This window comes from Podarcis gaigeae (genome assembly GCF_964106915.1).
Source record: "Podarcis gaigeae genome assembly, chromosome: 7".
Lineage (NCBI taxonomy): Eukaryota > Metazoa > Chordata > Lepidosauria > Squamata > Lacertidae > Podarcis > Podarcis gaigeae.
In genome coordinates this window covers 32632977-32646558 of record NC_139683.1, presented here as the reverse complement: position 1 = coordinate 32646558, position 13582 = coordinate 32632977, and the positions used below count along the sequence as shown (strand labels likewise).

The window sequence follows — 13582 nt, the reverse complement described above, 5'->3', positions numbered from 1 at the left end:
TTAATACAAATGTTTATAAGAACCATACAAGGCAAGCACCATCTTAAGAGGTGTTACCCCTTGTCTCTCAAATTGCAATGAATGCCTTTTCTTCTGTGATGCCTGCCAGGACGTATGAATGCAGTGTCTGACAACAAGCACAGGTTCGTTTCTTTAGAAAAAAATATTTTTACTCATATGCAATTTTCACATGCAAATGTAATAAATTGCTTAATCAATTATTAATTATTTAACAAGGCAACAGCTCTACTTGAAAGGAACTCATTTTGTTACTATAACGAATTTGCTCAGGGGTGTGGGATCACAATTTGATCTACCACAAGATGTTTGAGGACTAGTTTTATCATCCTTCAGTAGCAGCTCTTGGCAAAATCCCATATATTACACTATGGAAGGGTTTCAGTTCAGAACCGTGTCTGAATGTGCTTGGAATAAGGATTTAGATGGATGCGGGCATTGCATGAGGAAAGGGTTGTACTGTGTGGTAGAGCACACACTTTTCATGCAGAAGATCCTAGGTTCAATTCATCACAATTAGGTCTGAAACCTGCTTTCAGACAGACAACGGGCAGGGAAAATTTTCCATTTATTGGTCAGATACCAAGATCCCCAAGCTGCACAGGCCATTTTGGGGGGCTGCCAACCTGTCAAACTACTGACATCAGGTGAAGAAGCATCTCCCTTGTCAGGAAGCAGGAAAAACCAAGAGAGGCAAGGCCTCAAAATGATGGTGAGAGCTTCCACCCTCAAACCACTTATCCTAGGGATCTTCAGAGCCCCAGGGTTTCTCCGCAGAAGACACCTAATCGACTCTTCACTCTAATGCAGAGCTTTCCAAATTGTTCATGTCGGTGGCACACTTTTTAGACCTGAATCATTTTGTGACACAATAATTCAGATTTACTAGCAAACCGAAGGTTAAGCAAATCCCTTTCCAGCCTTGGGAGGAGCACAGGGAGTGTTTGCGCAGCACCCCTACACACTGCAGCTGACGACACACTAATGTGACGCAACACACAGTTTGGAAAGTTCTGTTCTACCGCATAGTTTACAAGGACTATGTCATGTGGTTAACTTTTTTAAAAACCCTTCTTGAGATCCTGCCTCTTTGCTTTGCTTTTGGGGTTTTTCTTTTGATGCTGTCTCTTACGAGTCACTGCAACAGAAAGCTAAGTCTAGGTACAGCAAACTGGGAACACATCTACTCACAGCAACGAGACTGGATATATTTAAAATCTTAGGTCAGGGATGGGGACCTGTGGCCTTCCAGGCATTGCTGGACGACAACTCTCATCATCCCTGACTCCCATGCCAGCTGTGGAGGTGGAGCCCAACAACATCTGGAGGGCCACAGGTTCCCCATCCCTGTCTAAGATCTTAGAAGAATTATGTGCTGAGGGAGCGTGAAGATATCCCTCTCCTGTATCAGGTATAATTCTTACCTTTTCCATCTGTTCTTGAAGTGAAGATGAGGCTTTATAGCCAAGCTGTAGCAAGATCGCTTCAGCTGCATTTCTTTTTGCTATCTTCTTGTTTGGGCCTGTACCTGTTGTAATCTCGTTTCCTACCTTGACCTAGTAAAACAGAACAAAAAAGTATTAATCATTATAACATTGTTCTTGGAAAATAAGAGTAATAATATACTTATGCACAGAAGCACTTCTGAAGTTTGTGAGTGTCTTAAGAGACGAGCACGTATTTGAAGTTTTTATAGTACTTTTCTACTGAACTTGTGAATCAAGAGAATTCTGAGTTCAAATAACTAACTAACTGGTGACTTTCAGGAGTCATTTTCTCTCATCCTAGCATATTTCATAGGGTTGCTATGAAGATAAAATGAGAGGAAATGTACTGTATAACTGTACAATTTGAAGGCTTATTTCTTGGGAAATGTGTTTGGTCACACTTACATAATTTCAGAATTTTGGATTTCAGCTGCACCGTACAGATTTTTTTTTTTTTTGTATAAAATAAGTCTTTCCTCAAAACACTACAAATGCAATCCTGCACACTTTCTGCTTAGTTGAAGGAAATAACAGGGTTGAAATAAATTATATATTCACAAAACAAAAAAAATCTGCTATCTATCAAATCATTAAAAGCACTCTCTGTGCATTCCTTGCAACTAAATGTTTATTTCACTGCAAACGTTTTGCAGTGTTTCTGAAATATGCTGAGGCTCAGGCTTTGTCAGACCTGTGCAGGTAGGAAGTTCTAAAGAAAGTGAACTGAGATTAAGGCTGCAATTCAATAGACACTTATTTGGGGGAAAGTCCCACTGAACATAAAGGGGTTTATTCCCGAATAGACATGTACAATTATGCTACAAATGAAATGTTTTGGTTTAAAAATAAAATAAAATTAGAAAACTACAATGAAGTGAAAATTAATTGCATGATGCATGAACTGTTCTTTCTCAGACCTGTAAAGCTGGTTTAGGTATTATTGTAACCTCTATCAAGGATTAAAGGTCTGACTACAAAGAAAAAGCTTGCTGAAATTAACTTTGGGAACAGAACACCAACTAATGTCATCAGAGGTTTTCTTCTGTTTATCTAACGGTCAGCATAAGTAATTGGATCCATTTCATCACATCTAAACTTGCTCTTTGTGTGACAGATAAAAATGAACATATTATCTCTAGATACTTTATTTCCACATTCAATTAGAACAAATGAAAACATGGTTTAGGCACTTTATACAAAAGACAATTTACTTTGATAAGTTTGTGAAGGCCGTAATAAATCTTGTGGGACTCTGTCTCTGTCTAATGTGATATGATTTTAGCATGAAAATTTCAAAAACAGTATCATGTGTCTTAGGTTACAAAGTTTATTTACAACCAGTAGAAACATCTCAACTAAAAGAAACAGGCAGGATCAAACTACAGTCAAACAGCTTTGTTGCTTTTCATAGGAGTTTCAAACACAAGCTTAATTCTCCCATTGAAATCAGCAAGACTTGAAAATGCAAAACTTTGATGGGAGCGTATTCTAACTAATGTCCCTTCAAAGAGAAGGCATAATGTGTAATATGTCTATAAAATTGTCAGTGTCCAACATCCTTTCTCTTTTTCATGACCAGATAGAAGGGTATTTAGCTTGTGTGTGTGTGTGAGAGAGAGGGGGGGCGGGGAGAGAGAAACTGCAAGTAGGACAGACAGATAACAGCTTTCCTCCTTTTGCTCCTATATTCTAGATTGATTATGGCTAGTGATGCCCCTCTCCCAAGTGCAGTCAGAACTGCACTGGAGAAAGTTGAGAGCTGGACTTGCACCCATCCTTTGCTGCCCAGTAACGGTGGCTTATATGACAAGCCAAGGCAATTTTCATCACAGCCCTCCCCCCGTCCCCCTGCAACAAACCATCTGACCAGTTTTAGCTATACAACAGGGCCGGGAACCTTTTTGGCTCCAGACGCTAGATCCTTAATATTGACATCACATTGTTGTGGGTTGTCCTGCCCACCTGTAAAATCATTTGTGAGTGGGATTCCCAAGTATGGGAACTGCAGTCCAAAGAGCGTTGCCAGACCTATGCTTTGTGAGCCTTTCCACACTTCTCTTTGCCATCCCTGATGTTGGAGGAGGGGAGGGGGTGCTTGTAAATGGAGGATCAAATGGAAGGGCTGTCTTAAAGCCCTTTGCAAAAGTGCCCTTTGAAGTAGCTCTGTGCCTCTCCTTCAAGTAAGCATGTTGGTGGGAAGTGGGGGAAAGAACAAAGAAACTTGCATTATACAGTACAGGCTCCTTTCTCCTCTCCCTGCCTAATAAAAGAAGTGCTGCTTCAAAGAGCTCTTTTGCAAGGGGCTTTGACTCCACCTCATCAAATGATGAGTGGGTTTGAAATCTTGCTGCCTTGACAACTGTGTTTCCCACTGGGAAAGGGGGAACATAATCAATGCAGGATTAAGCCATGGCAAAATCAGGTGATGTGACAGGTGGGTATGATTTGAGGGAAATGACCTCAAGGGCCAAACTGGCGGGGGGGGGGGGCAATATTGGTCCATGAGCTGGAGGTTCTCCACATCTGCTCTACAAGTTATTAAACAGAGATCTCTCTCAGTTCTACAACTCTTGATGTTTTGAGATTGTTTAGGGTGTGCTGTCAATTTTATGACTGTTGTGGGGGTTTTTTTAGCTTTATTGACTGATTCACTTTTCCCTGGACTTGAAACAATAAACTGCTTGCTGAGTCTTCTCTGTACACTGCAGATACTGTTCAGCCTCAATCATCACACTAGTCTGGTGCAGTGTTTTCCACCATTTCTCTGGTGAGTTGTCTCTAGTGAGCTGTTCTTTCCCATTCTGAGTTTGATATTTTTATAATGAAGAACTTGTACATGCATTTGCTTATTTCCTCCTCCATCCAAATCCATTGTCCTTTTATGTCCAGTCTTTTCAGAGGGTAAGTCTGAACAGGGACTGGCTTTGTTTTAATGATCGGTACTGCCATTCTGGGAGTCTTTTTTTGACTGAAGAGTGGGATAAACAATATTTAAGCAAATAATAACAAGAGTATGATTACTATCCAGCCATCTCTGAATGCATCTTTTTACTTGTGACTATACATGTATATTAATGCAACAAGTGAATTCAGGAATATTTCTTCTAATTTGCAACATGTCGCCAGCAACAGGCAACACAACAGACCAGACCAGACTTCGCAATGTTTGGAAACAGAGATTCTTGGAACATGTTTGGCTGTTTATGTTTCCAACACTGTTTTATTAAAGCTTTCCATATATGCACAATTTGTGGTTCTGCATCTTTTTCTGCTCTTTTAGATGTGGCAGCCATTTATGCTATGACACACCCCAGGGCAACCATTTTGTGAGTGATGCCCACACCACATTCTCAGAATTCCATATGTGCCCATGGGCCTCCAAAATCTGATAACCAGTGGTTTCAAACATTTGGAAACATTTGGATACTTGTACTGATGTTTATTTTACATGTAGGTTTGTGTGTTAAAAATGCATCCTTTTGGCAGGGATAGCTAGTTAAACACAGAGGGAAAAAAAATGACAGCACTGTTCCTCTCATTAGCTTGCTTCTATAGCAAGAAAAGTTGAACAGAGAATGACAAAAGAAGTTTTAAATGATTATTTAAAACATTTGAAATATTATACTTGTGTTAATCTTTTTTCTTCTTATTATTTTGTCAGAGTAAAATAAGTAGAGCAAAAAGCACCAATCTGAACACAATTTGAGGCACCTGCATAACAAACTCTCGGCGACGAGGCAGTCCCCTTTCTGAAATAAGAAGATACTCTGGTTCCTTTTCCCTTTTGGCTTGTTGAATCTGAGCCAGGCGGCTAATGGGGTTCATTCCTTGACCATATTCTGGTCCAGTCTAAAAAGAGAGAGGAATAAATGAAACAGGCTTTGTTCTGAAGACAGTTATAAAGTATGTTCCTTTGCGAAGGTGGGTTCTCACCAATTCCACTTCCAACAGTTTACATCCATTGAGAACTCTTGAACACATCTCCACAGATATGACACATCGTATGAAAACATAGCCATACAAGTGGCATCCACCCATCTTGCTTATGAACAATAAACTATACCTGTATAATAACTTTTTTCAAACAACCACAACATTCTCATATGCATACTGCAAGGAGGAGTTCAGAAGTTTTTGCTTTCATTTCCTGTTAATGACAGCTTCCTTTTTCATTCAAACAGGAAACTGTGGTCAGTATTAGCTACAGTTTGTCTAAACAAGCCAGTTTTAGAAACCAAGGTTTGACGGTTTGCACAGCACAATGTTTCAGGCACTTTCTATCTCGCTCTCGCTCTAGAGTTTGAGGCCTGGGGTGCCTGAATAGATGTCTTCTCTGATCCTACCACCTTTCACTAAAAAAACAAAACAGAAAAGTTGCCTAACCTCTGCCTTACATTGCACAAAGAACAGTGGAGTGCCTTTCCCAAAATATTTTTCATTTTAGCTTTCCAAACTCAATAAAACCTCCCAGATTTGCACCAAGGCATTCTTGCTCCTTGGGTTTCCCTCAGACATCATTCCAAATTTATACAGAATATAGAAACTACTTAGGGAACCCACCCTTCTGAAGGGTTTTGTCCGTTTCAGTCCTTGCAACAATACTGTGAGCTTGGTGAATTTTACTGGACCACTTATAAAGACAGGAAAGGAGAAAGGTCAGAGAGATTAGCTTTCCTAACATTACACAACAAGACAAGATCGAAAGATAGGTTGACACTCGCCCCACCACCCCCAGACAGCCTATATAAAGCATCCCCCATGATAAATTAAGTGTAAGGTAAATGCTTGCTTGATGCAGATAGCTATCAAACCTAATAGTGTGGAAGTGTGCGCTGGCAGTAACATGTGCAGGGAGATTAAGGCACAAAATAATTTATCTAATGCCATATGTGTTTGGGTCTTATGCCACAAAAGTAAGGAAGAATTTATAAGTGAGGTATGAATGAAGTTTGCATACAGACTTCAGCAGTGATCTACAAGTCAGCTAAGCAAAAGTTGTTAAATGTAAGCTAGTCAGTAATTCAAAATGTAACATGTTTGGTTATAGGTCACTGCACTTTTAAACAATAAACAACTGTATAATAAAGACAACACTAAAACACACACACACCAAAAGTGTGCAAGTTACCTAAATAAATATGATCTACCTTACCAATATGCAAACCATAAATATCATTAGGATTTAGATAAGGACTATATAAATGGAAAAATAAAAATCCCTTATATGAACATAAGACGAACCCTACCAGATCCAACCAAAGGCCCATCTAGTCTAACATCCTGTTCTTCCAGTGGCCAACAAGATGCCTATGGGAAGCACATAAGCAGCTTTCTCCCCACTTGTTATTCTCAGCACCTTTGACAATAGAGGTAGTGCACAGGCATCCTGGCTAGTAGCTTTTTATTTTTTGTCGTGACTGCAACACGCATGTACCTGGTCCATGTGAGAGTAACTGAAGCCTCCATTGCTACAACATGTCTGCCTTTGAATGCCTTCTTGGTTTAACTTCCCATCTCAAGATTGCTCTGGGCGTTTTGATCAGGTGGATGATAGTATGTTCCCATTACTAAATTACTCTTGGGGCCCAGGATTGCCACTCACAGACTGTGCCTTTAGGGATTTCTAGCTTGTTGGACTCTATTCAACATCCAGTGTGACACTACTTCCAGAACACCCTTCATTGATCATCTTAAAAAGTTCATAGATAACGATGTCCCGTTGTTTGCTTCCATTCTACCAGGTTATGCCCACTATATCTATGTTCACTTCAGCTCAACCATCTTGGCTCAGAAGCTTCTGGCATGAGCACATAAGCATCTATAATGCAATGTCTTTCTTCTAATGTCTCTGATACATACATTTTACCCTACAGTACTTTGGCTTCTTTGAATTGCTATAACATTCCACTGCACTCTCACTAGCCAGTTCTACCCATCTCCCATTTGAACAATAAAAAACACTTGATTTTGGATGACTTATCCAGAACTGGATGCTTCTCTGCTCCTATCGGCTTTCTCCCAGCTGCTCTGTCACCTTTTTTTTATTTTAAGTGCCAACAGTGTACTTCCATTCCAGTTCAAATGAAGCCTATCCCTTTTTGTACATGCCCTGATCATCCGAAAATGTTCCCCAACGCCTAACATCTCCAAACAGCCACTACTGACACCACTGTCTCATTCATAACCTGAGACTACTCAGCTCTGCCTGTCTTGCAGGCCCTGGCTAGCGTTTCAGAGAAAGCCACTTTGAATGAGCTGAACTTTCAACCTACTACATAGCCATCTATTTTTTTCTCCTAGAAAAACAACATTTTCCCACATCCTTGGAGCCAACATGCACCACAACCATTGAACTCAGCCCTATCTACCAGCTCATCAAGGCAACGTGTAAGATCTGTAACCCTTGCACCAAGCAGGCAAGACACCAGGTTGCCTTCATGCTTATCAGAAACACAGCTATATATGTCACCAGTGAATGAACTGTCCACTACCAAGAAGTCTCACAGGAATATCCTTGGCATGAGTTAATGACCTGCTCATTTCGCAAGGAAAAGGCCTCTTCCAAAGGATAATTTCTCTCTTACTCAGAGTTACATCCATCTTCCCTGAGACTTCAGAGCCTGGAAGTGGTATGTTGCTATCACATCCCTGAAGGTCATGTTCAACAACCTCTCTGACCACCTCAGTTTCTTTAGGTCAGCTTGTTCTCTGAGAGTCAGGGCCTCAAATATTGAAGTCTTATTCTTCATTGTCCAAACAATACTTGCATTAATAGAGTATATTTATCAGAAATGGGCTATCATCTGTTAATCCAAATGATAAACATCTAGCAAATTTATGGATAAGTTGTTCTAATAGCTTCAGTAAATCGCTTCCAATAGTGACAGCTGCAACAAACGTGTCTCTCTCATATCGGTCTCTACAGCCACTGCAGGAGCTTAACTCTCCAATGGTTTGGCTTCACCCCTGAAGGGGAACTCTTTCATTGCCTCCCAGGACAGACGGATGCCAACCAGCTTCAGTAAAACGAAATCAGCTTAGAGCCAAACCCTCCAGATTTAACTGTTTGCTGTTGTTTGGGCTGCCTTTCATCAAATCTAGCTTTGTGATTTTCTTTAGTAATTAGAGCTTGTAAGTTGGGTAACTGTGCTGAAAGAAGCTGAATTCTGAAAGCACCTGCTTTGCATTGCTGCCTGCAACTTAACAAGGTGCAAGGAAACATCATTCATGGTGAAATAGTTTTAACTGCTTTACTGCATAATTATTTTCCTCCTGACCCTCCCCCCCCCCCGCCCAAACCACCCCAATAAAATAAAATCAGGTAGGGAAGGGATGCTTACAAAATCTTTTGTGGAGATGAGAAGCTAAAAAGATCGTTTTTATGATGCTGAGCCGAAGTGGTAATGTTTCACAAATTATATAGGGGATGGCATATGGCTGACTTGTACAACACCTGAGTTTGATCAGATTTAATGCAGATAAGTCTAACTCTAGCCCTTTCCCCGCTTTCAGGAGGAATTTCGGATGAATACACAAATCAGGACCAGCCCCTCTAGACTGAAGCTCATGAATCCTAGAAGAAGCAATAAATCCACTGCCACCATGAATAAACACTCCATTTAAGAAACTTGAGCTCACAGGAATTTAGGAGGTTAAGAAAGAAGCTTCATTACACCACTAGAAAGCACACTAGTATCCTATAACAGAAAAAACAGTTTTGATGGATGGGTTGGTTACCATTCAACAAGTACTTATGGACATGATAATTATAAGGCAATGAGGACCTGGATCTGCAGTGAGTTCCTGAGAATCAAAGAGTTATATCACACAACTTCTAAGTAGTGATTATTTTAAAGTGTGAGCAAAGAAAATCAGCTTTCAATCCGTGGAAATTTAATTCTTTGGATTCACTGCTGAGAGCAATCTTTGGTTAACTAATGTAAAAATCCTGAACAGAAGTTTACACCTCCTTCAGACACAAAGTCTTAGATTCCAAGACTGTGTGAAGGAGCTAACTTTGACAAATTTCATCAATATATATCAAAGATAATTTGACTCAAAATCACCTGGATTTCTGCCCCCCTCCCGTCATTTAGTACACAAACATGTATTGTTCCACTGTAGTTCCATGAGCCTTTTCTCCTTTTAGGGAGGGCACATGCTTTGTGTGCTGAACGTCTGAGGTTCAATCCTTGGTATCTTAATAAAATTATAATAAAAAAATCAAGTTCTAGATAACATGAAAGACCTCTCCCTGTTTCAAGGTGCTGTCAGGCACACGCAGGTCATCCACAGGGCAGGAAGAACGTGAGGCACGAAATGCAATTAGCTTTTATTTACAGAAAGTAACAACAAAGCAGAGTTACTCAGGCTCGACTTATTCAGCTGGCGATGTTGCTGGAACTGACCACTGCTCCCCTTCTCCTCTAGCCTCTCACTCTGGATCCTCCCCCCAAGCAGACAAAGGCTGTGTCAAGGTAGTGGGCTTCTCCTCTGGGCCTGTCTGGCTCACTGCTCAGCAATGTGCAGGTCTCTCCTAGACTGAGACTGTCCTGCTGCTAAGTAGCCAAGGAAACCTCTGAGAAGATAGTGAGAACCAGGATCAAGGAGGAGTGCAGGCAGATGACACCAGTAGGTTAGCAGGCAGCCAATATACGGTAGGTCTGAAGTTCAGGAGCAAGAGTCAGATCAAAGCCTTACAGGACCATGGACAGATCACTGGGTTCAAGGATTTTGTTCTTGCAGAATCCTAGATCCAAACAATCATTCCAGGTCCTGAATGTACTTTTAAGGCTCCACCCCCAGTTCCTTAAAAGCATAGTAGTAGCCCCTGGGCCACCTTTTCCATAGTATTTTTGGTGCCTGCTAAAGATGTTCCTTTGTCCACAAACCTTCAAAAAATGTTATCCAAGCTGGTATCTGTCTTGGATTTGAACTGATTTTATGTATGTGCAGTTTCAAACTGATTTCGTGTTTATAATCGGTTTTTTAAAAACCCTTCTTATACATGCAATTGTTTTAAGTGTGTGTGTGTGTGTGTGTGTGTGTGTGTGTGTGTATCTGCTTTATATATGTTATAGTGTAAATTGCTTTGGGGTTCCTCGTGTGAAGGAATTTATAGCTGAAATTTATAAATAATAAGGCAATAGGGTGCAAGGCATTCTTGGGAGGGAAAGCAGCTGGCAGGAGAACAATTAAGCACCTCTTCCACCTGTCAATTTACTGAAAATTGAACCCTGCCCCACTACCACTCTGCAGCTGTTCACAGGTGACCTTGGTTCCAGGGTCTGGGCCTGCCACCGAGCATCTGGTCCAGCCCACCAAATTAGCTTTTCAAGTGCTGTTTTCATAGCCAGATTGGTGCAGCAGTATCGGGCAGATGACAAGGCTGCAACGAGCATTTTGCTCTTGCTATGATCCAAGGAGTATTGCTCAGCTTTGTCTATAAACTTTATGAGCCCATAACAATCTAACTGGATGCAGCTGGACTACTTTGTCTCAGCACTGGAACATCTTTTAAAAAAACACGATAAAGGCAAAAATAGCACAAACAAAGCTACTCATCAAATGGGTATCATAAAGGCAGCAAAAACAAATGATGGATAGATTTTATACGAGGACTGCTGTCTGGTGGCACAAACACGCTTGGGAAGGAACAGAGCTAGAAGCACCAGTGTGTTATAGCAAGCACACCTATTATTAACAACAGCTACCTAAAGTTTGAAATACAAAGCTCTGTTCTGTCCTTTATCTTTATTTAAAGTGAATAAAATGGGGGAAAGGCAAATGATTAGCTTACAAAAAGGTCACTTTATTACTATTTGCAATAATTAGGTTTGTCTTAAATTAAAAGCAAATGTTTAAAAACCCAGTAATGATGTCTGGGTTTATAGCATAACATATCATATTGTATCATACAGTATTATGTTTTTGGCATTAGTACTATTTGCAATTTAAGGCAAAATATTCTAGTATAGAAATAGCTGTTTCCTGGGCCCAACTGTAAGATACATGGCAACCTTTCAAAGGGCTGCTTGTAATGGAGAAGGGGCAGAATGGAATGGGGTGCTTAACCTTCGCTTGTCACATGCTTTCCCCAGACTTTTTCCTCCCCTGTACTACTGCTCTCTACCCATGGAGTTCCAGAACTGTATGTGCGAGCAGAAGTCAGATCCAGAATGAGATGCATATGCAAACCAGCAAAATGTTCTGTGGAAGTGACTAAAAGTAATCCTCAACTTTAAAAAAAGCCACAGGTGTATCTTCCTAAGCAAAATAAAAATTGCACTACATATGTTGCAAACCAGAAAAGGCAAATGAAAGCATTAAGTTTGGTAACTTCTATTATTCGAATGCATCATTACCTTTAACATTGTTCTGGGGCGTTTTTTAAAATGAAGCTTTGGCTTTTCGATCACAGGAAGAGGGGGAAGTTTCCGTAGTTCTTGCAGGACAGCTATTGCGGCTCGCTTCTTTGACAGTTTCTTGCTGTTTCCTTCACCTTCTGCAGAGAATTCTCCCACTGACACTTGGGTAACAAAACTCTTCATATGCGGTGGCCCACTTTCCTTTATTACCTATCAGCCAAGACAGGACATGCAAATGAAATGATTATAGGATTCATTTCTAATACATAAATTTGTCCTTATTATAATTATTTGTATGGAAATACGGTGAGCAGGAATAGGAAGATTAACAACCAGGTGTTTTAAAGGCAGCTTGATAATGTATATTATGTCACAGAGTAAAATTTTACCCCCTGTGGATTTTCATTCAAACCAAACAACCCCTTTCTTAGATTATAACTTTTTATAAGAATCCAATCTGCATAAAAACCTGATCGCAATGAGCTCATTCGGCAGTAAATCCCACTGACTTCTACTGAGAGAGCCAGTGCAACACAGAGATGAAGAGACTAAACTATGAATCAAGAAGTCCCGGGTTCAAACTTTGCCTCTTCCAATGAATTCTCTAGGTGGCATTAGGCCTCAGTTCTCTGTCTGCAATATGGTGGGGATGGTGAGGAAAAGATTGCTGACATAATGTACAGGGCTGTTGTGTGGATTACAACTAGACAGTGCATGTGAAGTGCTCTGAATACATGGACGTTATATGCAAATGTTGCCAAAAAAATTATCACCTACTACTTATACCATCCCCTCAGACCGTTTACTTGCTTTGGAAAGACAGCGTACAGCTAAGAGAGTGTGAAACTGAGATAACATAAAAGCAAAGTTCTAAGAGTCAGTGTGTTCAATGGAATAAAATGAGTTGGGACATGTGAGTTGTTATTATTTATTGCATTTATCTATTGCTTACTAGGACGCAGGTGGCGCTGTGGGTTAAAGCCTCAGCGCCTAGGACTTGCCGATCGAAAAGTCGGCGGTTCGAATCCCTGCGGCGGGGTGCGCTCCCGCTGTTCGGTCCCAGCGCCTGCCAACCTAGCAGTTCGAAAGCACCTCCGGGTGCAAGTAGATAAATAGGGACCGCTTACTAGCGGGAAGGTAAACGGCGTTTCCGTGTGCTGCTCTGGCTCGCCAGAGCAGCTTCGTCACCCTGGCCACGTGACCCGGAAGTGTCTCCGGACAGCGCTGGCCCCTGGCCTCTTAAGTGAGATGGGCGCACAACCCCAGAGTCTGTCAAGACTGGCCCGTTCGGGCAGGGGTACCTTTACCTTTACTATTGCTTACTACACAAACTGCCTCAAAGCGACTTATAATTGTAAAACAATTTGTTCAAAGATATGTTGTAAGGGGAGCTATGAGGACCACAGAGTGGATTCAGAGACTTGTCTTTTGATGGCGAACCAATGCGTGTCCAGCACCCATGCCTGGCCATTTTATTGACTCTGAAATGGTAATAAAAGACCAGCGAAGACTAAAAATACTCAGTGGGCTTTCCACTGATTCTCCCCTATAAATCGCTCTCCGCTCATATTAGCAAACATGAGCTTTCCAAGGTAATGTGTAGCTCTACCCTGAGTATTATCTACATATTGTGGTAATGTTGAGATTTTTGCCTTGATTCTGCAAAACCATTCAAAGTACAAATCCTGCTGCATGACACCATATGCATAT

General features: G+C 40.9%; 1 protein-coding gene across 4 annotated transcripts in view; it reads right to left on the bottom strand.

Annotated features, from left to right (window-relative positions):
- STAU2 (staufen double-stranded RNA binding protein 2) overlaps positions 1-13582 on the bottom strand; it is a 139999-nt gene that overhangs the window by 90284 nt on the left and 36133 nt on the right. For all 4 annotated transcript variants that reach the window (XR_014566489.1, XM_083747774.1, XM_083747775.1 and 1 more), the window contains exons 8-10: positions 11870-12082; positions 5217-5354; positions 1443-1574 (exon numbers count right to left, since the gene is read on the bottom strand). Coding sequence is in view for 3 of the 4 variants with exons in the window: in XM_083747774.1 (XP_083603900.1) it covers positions 1443-1574; positions 5217-5354; positions 11870-12082 (483 nt within the window). In the remaining variant the exon portion in view is untranslated. The remainder of the gene's footprint in view (positions 1-1442; positions 1575-5216; positions 5355-11869; positions 12083-13582) is intronic.